The sequence below is a fragment of the Grammomys surdaster genome, unplaced genomic scaffold (genome assembly GCF_004785775.1).
Source record: "Grammomys surdaster isolate TR1022 unplaced genomic scaffold, NIH_TR_1.0 149, whole genome shotgun sequence".
In the NCBI taxonomy this organism is placed as follows: Eukaryota; Metazoa; Chordata; class Mammalia; order Rodentia; family Muridae; genus Grammomys; species Grammomys surdaster.
In genome coordinates this window covers 6,956,913-6,970,735 of record NW_021604607.1, presented here as the reverse complement: position 1 = coordinate 6,970,735, position 13,823 = coordinate 6,956,913, and the positions used below count along the sequence as shown (strand labels likewise).

At 49.9% G+C, this 13,823-nt stretch overlaps 1 protein-coding gene across 1 annotated transcript in view; it reads left to right on the top strand.

The window, feature by feature from the left end:
• Window positions 1-810: 810 nt before the first annotated feature.
• Window positions 811-13,823, top strand: part of Rhoq (ras homolog family member Q) — a 35,561-nt gene continuing 22,548 nt past the window's right edge. The window contains exons 1-2 of the mRNA XM_028765062.1: window positions 811-952; window positions 1,504-1,562. Of these exons, the coding sequence (XP_028620895.1) occupies window positions 811-952; window positions 1,504-1,562 (201 nt within the window). The remainder of the gene's footprint in view (window positions 953-1,503; window positions 1,563-13,823) is intronic.

The following is a 13,823-nucleotide window of genomic DNA, read 5'->3' as shown; positions in this document are numbered from 1 at the left end:
GGCCGACGGGATGGCTCCTGCCTTCCAGGCAGAATTTAAATATATACATCTGTATAATTCTGCACAATTGCGTCACCGTTGAAGTCGTCGTGGTTCCCCGAAAGGCCTCCACGTCTCCTCCCGGCACCGGGGACTGCGGACGCTTCCGGGCTCTGGCCGCACTTTCGCGAGGAGCCCTGGGCTCCTTCCGAGCGGCCGCCCGAGCGCCCCTCCCCCAGCCCCCGTCCTCCCGGTTCCCGGGCGCCTCCTCCTCTGCCTCCGCGCCCGCCTCGCGGGGAGTCAAGCTAGGGTGAGCCGCAGGAGCGCACGCCGGGCGCGGGCGCGGGGCGCGGGGCGCGGGGCGCGCAGCACTAGGGAGCCGTCGGGACCGCCCTCCCCGCCCCCCCCCCGGCCCAGGCGGGCGGGGGCCGGAGCGGCGCGGGGCGGGCAGAGCCGTCTGGCCCCTCCCCTCCTCCGCCCTCCCCAAAGTTGCCGACTCCCCTGGGGCCGGACGGTCTTATGATCCGGCGGATCCTCCTGGGGAGGCCGGGCCGGGGAGCGGGTTCGGGCTCCGAGCAGCGGGGCCAGCAGGCGGGCGCGGCGAGCAGGGCCAGGGCGGGGAGCGGGACAGCGATCGAAGCGGCGGCGGCTGCGCCCCGGGCCCGCCGCACCTTCCCCCTCCGGTCAGGGGAACCGCTGCATGGGGCTGGGGGGGCGGCCCTGCTGCGCCGAGCGGCGGCGACGGCGGACCCCCCAGGCGGGCTGGGGCTGAGCCCGGGGCCAGGGCGGGGGCTCCGGGGGGACCATGCCCCGAGGCCGGCCGGCCGCAGCATGGCTCACGGGCCCGGCGCGCTGATGCTCAAGTGCGTGGTGGTCGGCGACGGGGCGGTGGGCAAGACATGCCTACTCATGAGCTATGCCAACGACGCCTTCCCCGAGGAGTACGTGCCCACTGTCTTCGACCACTACGCAGGTAAGCCTCTGTCCTGCTGACTAAGGAAGGGGCTGATCCCGGGCTGGGAACTTTGGAGCAACTTTGGCTGAGCCCCCTGACTTGCCTCCCCTGAGCGTGCACCCCTCCCCCGCCGTGCCCTCTGCCTGACGGCTCCACCCCCCAGAGGCTGTGCCTCTGGTCACCCCTCGCAGCAACTCCCACCCATTCCTATCTTCCCCTTCGCCCCTTCTCCCACACTTCTCAGTCCCCTGAGCGCCCTTCTTGACCTTCCCGCGGTCTCTTCTCTTACTGCCCGAAACCCCTGTAGGGGAAACATCTGGGAACACTAGGGTAGACGTGGCTACAGGGTTTAGGAGAAGGGGGGGGTGGATGGCAGGGGGCCACATCACACCTATATCTCATGCCACTTGGCAGTCAACTGGACTCAAGTAAAAGGGGATGTTCTCTCCTGGGGATCACCCACATGCTTCCCAGTTATTTGGGAAAGGAGGGTACTGTGTGGGGAGCGAAATTGCTAGACCTCAGGTCATTGTGAGCTTCTCTCCCCACCCCCACTTCTGTCCTTGCAGTCAGCGTCACCGTGGGGGGCAAGCAGTACCTCTTGGGACTCTATGACACAGCTGGACAGGTGAGTGTTTTGGCCTCTGGCCGATTTCTTTAGCCCCCATCTCTCGCCAATTCTGTGTGGCTGTGGAGGGCCTTTGGAAACTGAGGTGTCTAGGTGGGAGGGTGTGTCTTCCAGGGGCTGCCTCAGGATCAGGTTCTTTCTTAAGTCAGCAAATTAAGGAAACAAACCCAAAAGAAAACGCAGACCAGCGTGAACCCCGCGATGTGAAAGTTTTTGACTGTATGGGTCGTTTTGTATGTTGCCTGGTGAGTGGGTCCCAACTCCTGTTGCAAAAGTGGCAGCGGCCAATGGTAAAGCGTTCTTATTTTTAGTTGCTGATGACCAGGTTTCCCCCTCACAGCCTCTGTCTGGTCCCTCATTGGTGAGTGGTCTGCCTGCCCGAGGAACCTGATTGGTGGGAAATGGCATCATCTAAGATGATGGGAAGGCATTTGGTCCTGGTTATGTTTATTACAACATCATTGCACTCTGGGACTCCAGTCCCTGAAAACGTAATTTGTGGTGTTAGCCGAGGAGCACAGGGAAAAAGAAAAGAAACAACAACCATCAGCCACTCCCTGGGGTTCGGGGCGGGTAGGGTTAAGAGTTCAGCAGGAGTCTTGGAGGAAGAGCTTTCTTCCCCTTGGAGGGCCAGGTGACTTTGTGTTTTCTTTGGAGAGATTATGTGCAGAAGGGAAAGGAACCCTTTCTTTTCTCTGCAACCTCTGGCTAGTGTTTGCAAATCATAAGGGTCAGGCTGTTCTCTTGTAGGGCTAAGGAGTATTCTGGGTTTCTGTCTCTCTATCCAGCTGGCCTTGCCAGACGAACTTTCTTTCTTCTGGGGCTAAGGTGATAAAGTTTTGCTGAATTCAGCTTGGTAATTTGTTCCTACGTCTCTGGAAGAAGTTTCTGTGTATTATGCAGACTTGAGAACCCTGAGGACGCCTGAGCCATTGAACGATTGAGAGTGACCCCAATCATTCAGCTTCTTTATTTGTGAACAGGGGGGACAGGTGGGGGGGGCAGGGGGAGAGAAATACCACCACAGATACTATATGTTAAATATGTGTTTGATTAGATTTGCCTTCTAGCATTGTAGGCTCCCAGATTCTATACTGACATCTACAAATATTTTGTGGGTTTTGGGGGAGGGGAGGGGCTTGATTTGGCCTTGATTTCTAAACTGTTAGAGCAGTGGTTCTCAGCCAGTGGGGAAAGGATCTCATATCGGATATCCTGCACATCAGATACTTACATTAAGCTTCATAACAGTAGCAAAATTACAGTTATGAAATAGCAACAAAATAACTTTATGGTTGGGGGCAGCAACAGGAGGAATTGTGTTAAAGGGGAACAGAATAAGAAGGTGGAGGAGCACTGAGTCAGAGGAATATTTGAGGACTGAGACCTGCTGGCCGTGCAAAGGGCCAGAGAACACTCCATTCACTGAAGTTGCCCAGACCAATGCTACCGGGGCTGATTCTCAGCTTCTAGGGCCTGTTTTGGTTATTCTTTAGCCCCACCAACACCCCTTTCGTCAGTTTTGGAGGGCAAGGAGTAGACTGTAGTCAAGTACTTCCAACTTTCAAGTAGTGCTGTTGAGAGGGTGTTGACAATAATTGAAAATAGAGATTTTGGAGAAGAAAGTAGTTCCCAATGTTAATTTTGTATCCTACCTCATCTTATTGTTGCAATGGTCATGTTTTAAGCATGCACTTTATTCAGCAAGCCCAATTAATATTTGCCTTCTGCATAGCAGAGACCAGGGCAACCATGTGCACGTGTATACACATCTAAGGTCACATGCTTACAAAAGCTTGCTGCTGAGATAAAGGACCCCGTACCACTCCAATGGGCTCCTGGGAAGTCCTGAAGTGCCTCCGGTCGGTCAGATGGTTTGTGTGCACATAGTACTTGACGTTTACAGCCATTCTCCTGGTGACAGTAATTTGGCTGAGGATGGGGAGGGTGTGATCAGGGGTACCACAGACTAATACTTAGAATTTGGGGCTAAAGTTATTGATAATTAATTTCATTTGTAATACACAAACTTAGCCATTATCAGACAAAGTGGTAGGGCTGCTGTATCGTGCTAAGTAAACATCTGGGGTGTGCAAAGGAAAACATTTACGTTATGGGGTCAGCACTGCTGGTAGGAGTGTATGTAAGAGTCTAGATCAAATGATTGTGTCTTATGTAGGTTTCCATGCTGATTGTTAAGACCCTATTTCTCTATAAGTAGATAGCAGATTCCTTTGATGATAATAATGGTGGTAAATAAGTACATAGGCATCCATGCACATACTCAGATGTCAGGGGCTTTGAGGCAGATAGACAAAAGAGGGATGTCTCTGGGCTTTGGGACTAAAACATCCTGGAGTCATATCTACATATGCTAGGCATGTAATTCTAACTGAATTTATTTACTTTCTCTGTAATAGTAAAATGTGGATAATTAGGATCTACACTGCAGAGATGTAGGCTGCCTTAAATTCATTAACCTTTGCAAAAACAGTTGGCATGAACAGTTCTTTGTGTATAGTAGGCGTGCAAATGGTATCACAAGAAATTACTGTGTTCTGCTATGGACGGGGTAATTTGGGGGGTTTGGAGGGGGTGGTCGTAAGTGGAGGAAGACAATGTATTGTGCCTGAAGTTGATAGACTCAGCTACCATGCCAGATCCTAGAATTGTTAGCAGAGGTGTGGAGCCAGAGAAACAGTTTCAGGTTCCACATAGAAGTTGAGAAGCAGGGGCACGTGTAGGTTTCAGTTGGTTCTTTTTCCAGAGACAGTGGGATGAGGAGGAAGATTACAGAGCTGGAAAGCACTGGCCTTCCCTCCAAACTGTTTGCTCATGTGTGTGGGTGCTTGACACGCCTACTCAAATAAATGCAGCCAAGCCTCTCTCAGGTCAGCACCTCTAGTCCACGTTTTTTACTCTTGGCCTTCTTGATGACTCCAGGCAAGTCCATAGCCACAAGCATCGCTTGCCCAATTGACCTATTAGGAATCTACCAGTCAAGGGAGGATGGTTAGGAGATAACCTTTGGCCTTCTTGACCAGCTCATGTCTATATGACCCTTGCTGCTATCAGCAGAGAGACAGAGAGAATGGGGTACAAGAGTGTGTTGGACAGTGGTCCCTGACATGTGCCTTGTCTAGGGACATCCCTTGATGTTCTACTCACTCACAAGCATTGCTGCTGAAGGCAGCCCCCCTCCCCTTCTTGGCTGGATCCTAGATTGGTCCAAGGACAGCGTGCCATTTTGTCTGCCAAGCGTTTTGGAGTGGAAGTCAACACAGGCACCTCTCTCTACTCTGGGAGGTCTGGCTTTCTGTCTAGGTCTCTGTGGAACTTCTCCTTTTGTGCCTGGCCCTGGGACTTCAGTGTAGGCTCTGCACTGCCCTCTGCCTGCTCTAGGAAGGGTTAGAAAGGTGGGATTGTCTCTGCCTCTACTCTTGGGAATGAAAGGAAGTGGGGCGAACTTTCTCTGTGCCCAAACAAGCCAGCAGGGATCTGCTTGGCAGGCTGCTCTCTGCCTGCAGGCTCCAGGCCTGATCTCTTAATCCTTGGCAGGAAGGCAGAACCTGATACTCTGAAGAGGGAAGCACCAAAGTCTAATGTATCCCAGGTCTCAGAATACCGACACTCAGATGGGTGTGTGGTGGAGTGAGTTTGGGATCCCTAAAGTTCTAGATTTAGCCACTGTCTCTGCGTCCGGGTTCACATGTCTGCTTTAGGCACGTTGTTGCTATATTTGGCAACTTAAGAGTTCAGGGTTGCATCCACGAGAGCTATAAATATGCTTGCTCCTGTATCCCCTGGGGTAGCTTTTCAATGGCAAATGAGATTTACTTCACACTTGCCATAATCCAGCAGCTGTAGCTGCCCCCTTCCCCAGACAGCTCTCTGGGTATCCAGGAAGGTACTTCCTCCAACAAATGGAATCTCAACTGGAGGTAGCAGACAGGAGGGTCCTCCCCTCTTCTACATTTCATGGAATAGCACCCAAGAACCTAGCATTGTGTGTGTGTGTGTATACGCTCGTGCGTGCGCACGTGTGCGTGTGTGCGGGGGGAGGGACAACAGTACTGCTGCCTCATCAAATGCCTTTTATCTTTAGGTAGGGTTTGTTCATAACACCTTTCTAGGTAGACTGTACCCAGAGAGGGAACAGCAAGTGAGTAACTGGTGGGAAGGAGCCGGGTGAGTGAGAAAGGTTTTCTACTTCCGTGTAGGTGTGCAGTACGTAGATGTAGGTTGTAGGGCATGGCCACTCGCATCCTACAGGCCTCAGGTGCCCTTAGCCTTTCATCCATCCTTGAGGACACCCTGAGCCTCTTTCAGAGGTGAGCTGCAACAGGTGAGATGTGGTACGAGCCTTTGGTCTTCCTTGGTAACACACAGTAGATTTCTTGTCTGAATTTTGCTGACCTCTGTAGAAGCTATTTATACCCCAGGCTGCACTGTATCACACAGGCATGCTAGGCTTCCTCCTCTGGGTTGAGAAGGTGTATGGCCTGTTCATTCATAAGCTGTTGCTCTTTAAAGGACTCTGTGTTTTCCTGGGCCGAACTGTGGTGGTCTGTTTCAGGTCACGCAGGAACCTTAGGGTGTGGGGAGTGTCTGATTGAGCCTTGTGTGTCTCAACCTTTCTGAGCACTTTGATCAGCTTCCAACATGATTTTCCTGAGGTCTCATAAGCTTTCTAGTCCTTAAACTAATGCTTCCTGACTGGTATGCCAGGAATGAATGCTGTAGGCATGACAAGAGCTGGTGAGGTGGGGGGCCTGAGGAGCTGATCGTGGATTGCTGTGTTCGTGCCATGGTATGGCCACAGAGCTAACCATTTTTTTTTTTATGTATATGTGAGTACACTGTTGCTCTCTTCAGACACACCAGAAGAGGCATCCCATTACAGATGGTTGTGAGCCACCATGTCGTTGCTGGGAATTGAACTCAGGACTTCTGGAAGAGCAGTCAGTGCTCTTAACCACTGAACTGTCTCCCCAGCCCTCTCTCCTTTTAAAATACTGGGATTTGAACTTGTAGCCTCATGTCCTGGTCAGGGTCTTGGAGAGCTGGACTTTTGTGGTTTTGTGGTGGAGTTTGGGGTTTTAGCCTAGCGTCTCTTCAGGAGAGTATCAGTCTCTAGTGAGGACGTGTGTTAGCAGCAATAGATACCCAGGAGGCCTCAGGCACAGCAGTGGTGCTTCAGAGAGGAAAGCGGCAGAGAGGGAAACCAGGCAAAAAAAAAAAAAAAAAGCCTACAAATGCAGCTTTAGAAAAAAAAAACTGAACTATTTAAGACAGTGATGGGCTGGATTTCCTTTCGCACCCCAGGGGGTTGATTTTGCCCTAATTTGGCCTGTTTGGGTCAGGGAGTGGCTTTCTTTGCCTCAGAACTTTGCTGTTCCTCTTTCAGTGCCTGTCACAGTTGCTCTGCACCCAGGGAAGCCTGCAGGTGGCAGGTGGCAGGTGGCCAGCTGCCCCAGCCCTTCATGTGCCCCAGTGAGTGGTGTGGGACCACTGCCTGCCATTGTCTCTGTGGACACTTTGATGAGCTCCAGGATGGCAGGGCACTATGTGTCTGCCTCCACCACATCCAGAGCCTAGCCCAGGGCCTCATGATGCTAGGCACAGATATCTTAAAATGATTTTTATGTTCATTTGGCTCACTACTTGCTCAGCTAAAAGCTAACCAGTGGCTAAGAGAACCAGGTCCAGCTCCTTCTGTGGTGATTCAGCTGTCATCTATGAGAGGACTGTGAAGCGAGCATGTGGATGCCACATCAAATCACCAATTTTGTTTCTGACCTGGCTCGCTAGGCTTGACGGTTGCCAGGCTCTGGCCTTTGCATCTTCAAGGTCCCCTGACCACAAGGTAGCTTGGCAGTGGGATGATGGATTTTGGATTCTGCTGGTGAACACCATACCTTGTCTATCTTTTTGTGTGGCTAAGATCAGTTGACAAGCCAACTCCTCCCACAGCCTCTTTCCTTCCGGATGTGAGGGGAGACAGTGTCTACCTTGCAGATTGGCTGCAAGGGTTGGGAATTACATACAGAGTTGCCTCACCCTAAGGAATGTTGTACCTCCTGGGTTCTGGTGATATTGATTTGGTGCCTTCTGTGGAAGAAACAAGGTGATGAGACCCTGGGAAGTGCATTGCACGACTGAGAGGCTGAAGCAGGCTGCTGGACCCCCTGAGGGTGAGGGCTGCTGCTTTGGAGGATACAGGGAAAAGCAGTAGGCAGAAGAGCACTGCCAGCCATCTCATTGGGCGGTGGAGTCCTGGCCAAGCCCTGCTGCTTCCCACCAAGAACTCCACCTCTCCCAAACTGATATCCACATCCATAGAATGGGGTTATGATTGTACCTTCTGGTAGAGTTGTGGGGCCAAGTCAGATCTTCCTGTCTCCCAACAGAGGAATTTTCTCTTCTCCTAGGATGGCCAGGAGGGGCTTGGAAAATCCTGGTGTTCAACTTTCCCTTCCAGTTGTTCGCCCGTGCTCCCTTCTAGGTGCTCACTGGTGCTCCCTGTCTCCACCCAGCTTGTGCAGGGCACAGCAGCTCCTTTCCCTCTGTGTCACTAAGTGCAAGTCTGAGAAGCATGGCGCTACAAGAGACAGTGCAGCAGAGAGCATGAGAAAACTCACACCCTGGCGGAGGTGCTGAGAAGCAGTGTGGAAAGGCCAGGCACGGGAGGGAGGCGGCCCACGTGTGTCTTTGTGGGCCTAGGGTCCCTGCTCTCTGCCAGCTTGAGGTGTAGGCTTGATAACTAAATTACAGACTTACCCCTTTTGATTGACAACTTAGTAATTAGAGAGATATTAATCGGCTGCCTTGTTGCTTCTTGCTTTTAGCAGAAAAGTAAGTAGAGGAGGCTTTTACTGTTGCTATTTCTTTTGTGGTGACTGGCCAGAGAGGTGAGACAGACTCCCCTCCAGGTCCCCAGCTATATGGAACCCCAGGGTAGATTTGGGGGCTCAGCTGTGAATGGTGACTTCCCACAGTGCTGAGCTTGTCACCCTCTTTGCTTTTTCATCTCTGTGAGTCATAGAGGCTAAGTGACATTTGCCTTATTTCGCAGAGTCAGGAAGGTTAAGTGATTTGCTCCAGGCCATGTAGTTGGTGAAAGTTAAAAGACATGTTTCTAGGATAGGACTTGGGATTACAAGTCGTGGATCTTTGTGTTAGCTGACACTAACCAGCTCTGCCTGTAAGCAAATGCCTTGTTCCCTGACACAAGCTCCAGTGTTGACTATTTCATGCAAAAAATGCAATCACTTTTCTAGACAGAAGAGTTGGCGGAGTGGTTTCTGGAGGTAGGATGTCAGGGTCTGGGGCTGGAACTGTCCCAGCAAATGTTCCTGTGACCGTGAGACTGTTTCGTCTTGGTGCCCATACGTCACTGTACTTCCTTGGAAGTACAGGGGCATGCCTGGAGGTGCTTGAAGACACACTGCTGATGAGTAAGTGGATGAAGCCGTGTGTCATTTGCCTCATGTCATGAACTGTTACTGGACACCCCTCAAGCCTACAGGGTAATATCCCTCAATGCCCCTTTCTGCTTCCGTGTCATTGTGCCTGCCTGACCTGATGTCGGTCTGCTGCTTGGGAACTGCGCCACCGTGATCACTTAGACACCTCTTTTATCCCTCTCAGAGTTTTCTTATTTAGGGGAAGCTGCCTCTTCACAAATGCATGTCTGGGACTTGAGGTATACATTGTGGTAAAGAGCTTGCCTGCTATGTACACCAAAAAGAACTGTCTCTTTCATCGAGATGCATCTTCCGTGTCTTCTGCCACTTGCTGCCTATATAGTTTACTTGCTTGAGCCATCTGCATGGCCACCGCCATCCATGGGCTCCCAGATCCTCAAGCTTCTAGCTTTCTGTGGTAGCTGTCTAGATGAAAGGATCCCCCTAGCTTCCCCCTCTAGCCAGCCAGTAAGCAGTCCCCAAGAACCGAGTCTGGGCGGGGCCTGTGATGGAAGCACAGGGGGTCTGTGTCTGGGGAGCTGAGCAAGCCAGGGTCTGCTCTTCTGTAAGGAATTCCTAGCTAAGTTAGAGCAGGGCTTCCTAGGTGGACAGAGCCAGGCTGGATTCCCTACATATACTGGCTTCTCAGAATGCACTCCTTGATGCCAAGACCTGCCTGGGAACTTGTTAGGCAGCTCGAATCTTAGGATCTACCCTGTCTCCTAAATCACAAGCTTGGGCAGATCACTGTTGGTCCAGACTGTACCAAATAGTCAGAGTTGTGCACACACTGTTTGTGAGACCTGGTGTTTCCTCTCAGCAAGCTACCTTTGTCACCATGTTACACACCGTCCCAGTAGTCTGGGAAACATGACTGGACTTCATGCTAATCTGCTCTCCTAACCATTCTCGTGCCTCCTTCCTCATTTTGAACATGTGTTGGGACTCTCCACACTTGCATAATGAATGGGCTCCTCCCAGCCCGCCTGTGGACACAGGAGAAAAATGGAGGTGAGACGCCTTGTGCAAACCGTGGTTCCATGAGTGTGATGTCTGTCCTAAGGGTGTGCAAATAGTAGACTCCAAGGGTATTTCTTGATAAGGTAAGTCTACATACCAAGCTATGTTCTCTCCTGCCCATTAAGTAGCTCGACAGATACGGTCTCCTTAGCTGAGGTTTGTTTGTGGTATCAAACCGCGTGTCCAGCCAGGATGGTGACTTGATTTTATGTTATCTTAGTTCCAGAGTAGTAGATGGGCAGTGGTGCCCTTCTGGTATTAAACCCTAGGCAGGTCATGTGGCTGGAGGCAGAGGAAGTGCTATGTTGCTCAATGCCCACCTTGGCAGTAATGGCTCTTTCCATGGCTGACCTCAGTGCTCTGTGGAGTGGCCTCTCTCTCCACTCCTCTGCTCCTCTCCCTTCAAATGTTATCTTTTTGTTTCTCTGATTATTTTATTCTGGTTCAGAAGCACCATCCTTTGAATAGTGTGATGGTCTGTAGTGTGAGTGAGCTGGCTCTGTGGGCCCCTTGTCAGAGCTGCCACTGAGAATACTCAATTCTGACTCCCCAGTTCCATCCAAGGTCCATTTGCCCCAGCTTAATTGGAAAAGGCTGTCCTCCCTGGCCAGCTGGGTCAGGGCTCACTCACTCTTATTACCTGAAGGTATTTCTAGAAGCTTCCTTGGCCCTGAAAACCTGGGGACAGAGCTACATGTGGGGAGAGGACAAAGGAGGGGCAGAGGAGGGATGGAGACGTCTGTTCCCACACCAGTGACTCTGTCCAACAGGCTGAGGAGTCACAGGGCCTCATCCAGCAGTCAAGAAAGTCATTCTGAGGTGACTCACCTCTGCAGCTGCCTCGAATTTGAGATTAACATGTACCCCAGTTTTGAATTTTAGCTGAGTAACTGACTAAGCCACAACCTGACACTTGGCTTTGTTCCTGGGTAGATCTTTACTACCCCCGAAGATTGCTGAAACCCCTAAGGATCACTGTATGTGACATAGCAGTTTACACAAGGTTTGGAAATTGCCATAGGAAATAGGTGAGTGTTGGATTTCAGAGTCTGTTATTCAGATTATTATGGAAAAAACCTGACTTTCATAAATGGCTCTGCCATTTGGAAGAGGATTCTGACCTGTCTAGACATTATCGAAGGCTTTAAAATCAGCTTGTAAGTGGTGGTTTTAATACATTGTCCATGTAGGCACAATGGCACTCACTGCAGAGCCCAGAGCAGACAGACTGCCAGGTTCATTTACCGGCTGTGGGTTTGAACTGTTCTCCAGTAAGCCCAGACCCACAGAAGTATGTGTTATGTCAGGTGTGCCTCTAGAGCAGCCTGTGCAGATGACAGGGAGAGGGCGGGAAGGCTGTATTGTTCAGGTGGGCCTAGACAGGCATGGACACCTGTGTGTTTCATGTTCAGGTGGAGTCTCTTGAGAGTCGCCCCAACTCAGAAATGGGTTTATTGGGAACAGTTGTGGATAGTCAGAACTGTTGGTTTGATTATGTCATTCTGTAAAAGGTAAGAATCTCGGTGGGGTTGCCAACAAGCATGTAGTAAGAAAAAGACAAAGCCACAAACCAGTAGGTCACAGAAGAAGAAAAGCGAGCAGTCAATCAAAACTCACTGTGCAAAGACATGTAAATCAAAAGATTTTTAATCTATTGGACTAGATAAAGTAGGAAAATGTGATATCCAAGAGACAGAAGAGTCTACCAGACATGGCCAACCTATAGCCTGTGGGCTACATGTATCTCAAGAAAGCTCTAAATGTGGACCAAAACAATTTATAAAACATATTTAGAACATTCTAAGATCTTTGTCTGCATGAGAGACAAAAATTTTTGTTAATTCGATTACAAAGTCCTTGGGTGCGAACTATGTAGACTCTGTAGATGCAGATGCTTTAAGAGGTTAGACATGAGGGAGGGGGCAGTTTTAAGGATGTAAAGTGAATGAATGAATGAATGAATGAATGAATGAATGAATGAGTGAAAAGGCTGGATGCACCATGTTTTTGGGAGCCCATGAATTAGCAGGGATCCTTTTCTCTGGATTTATAACCAGAAAACGATGAGAGTACAGAGAGGTGAACACACAAATGCTCTTCTTCACAGCGGTACTTGCGACAGTGACCAATTATGAACACCTTGAGGACTGGTAAGAAAAGAGACAGTTATTAAGCACAGAACGACATGTGTTATGGTAATAGCAGCCATTAGAAACTGCTTTCACAAAATTGTGAAGAAACATAGAAAGCTAACGATCCATGCGGCGTGAAAGCATGAATGAATATTAGAAACAGCAGTGGCTACAGTGGTGAATGTGTGTACAGTAAACAGAGAGATTGGAACAACAGAGTCAAAGTGGTTGCCTCTGAGCAGTGGTACTGGATGGTTTTAGATGTTGCCTCTGAGCAGTGATACTGAATGATTCTAGACGATTCTTCATTCTGTTCTCCCTTGGGTTTTTAAAAGTCATTTTATTTGTATCAAAAGTTTTAATGTAGATGCTTCAAGAGTTGGCTGTCCTGAAAGGGCTGGTTAAGGTGATCCAATAGCTTTCTTCATGCTTCTCCTGTAGCAAGGCTATGTCCCCTTTCCTGTGATCTCCACTGTGTGCCCCCAAGTGAGTTCAGGAGCAAACGTTCTGTCTTCACTTCACGCTTTTCAGTGTCTGTTTCAGAATTTCAGGCTGACCGGTGGTGTGTGTTTCTGCTTCTGACTAGGCAGACAGAGGTGAGCTGTGTAGGGTGCCACGTCCCCTCTCTGTCTCCGTGTTTATGCAGAGCTGGGGATTGTCTTCTCTTGCTCAGCTCTCACCGCAGGCCCCACCATTTCCCCTCCAGGCCACCCTTCATGCAGTCTCCTACGTCCAACATTCTGTCAGCCTGTCCTTGGGAGCGTCCCTCCTGAGCCTTCCAGCTGCTCCTGGTGGCCTGGTGCCTCTCATGCTGTACACTTGTGAGTTTCCTGGTCACAATCTCTTAGTTAAATCCTCATGTTCAGGATTTCATGGCTTCTCCTTCAGCTCCTCACTCTGATGAAGGACATACTTTAGTCAGTTTCCTGAGTGAAGAAGTTTTATCATGGGCAAGTTTTTGATACCAAGTAGATTGTTTGGTTTGTTTGTTTACTTTTTGTCCCCTCCCCAAGACAGAGTTTCTCTGTGTAGCCCTGGCTGCCCTGGAACACACTATGTAGACCAGGCTGGCCTCAAACCAAGTGCTCACTTTCATCGGTGGACCTAAGAGCTGATTTGTTTGTTTCAGTCTTGATTGACTTCTTCTTTCTTCTTCAGAATTTTAAAGGCATACCTTGTTCTCCTCTAGTTTCTGTTACGTTCTTTGAATCTCAAGCCGATTGGGTCTTGATCTGTCTTCAGGGATGTTCGATGTCACCCTCCTGAAGGGTGGCAGGCATCTGCTGTCGGGTAGGGTTCGGCTGGCAGCTGCACCCCTGCTGCAGTCTAGAAACTCATATTTTGCTTCTGGGAAACACTTTTGATTCATTTCTTTGATATCTTCACTTCCTCTTCCTTCACTTCTCTTACCTAGATTTAAAGGCCAGGCTTCCTGGAACGTCTTCTTAATTTCCATATGTTTTACTGTCTCTGTTCATTTTGCTCTATTTTAGGGTTATTTCCTCAATTTTATTATTTACCAGCATATCCCTATTTTGTTTTTTAAATGTGATTCTATTTTTAATGTTGAACTGCCTTTCTTGCTTTCTGGATGTTCTCTTTTTCCGCCAGCTAAGGGTTTTTGTTCTTTGAGACAGAGCCTC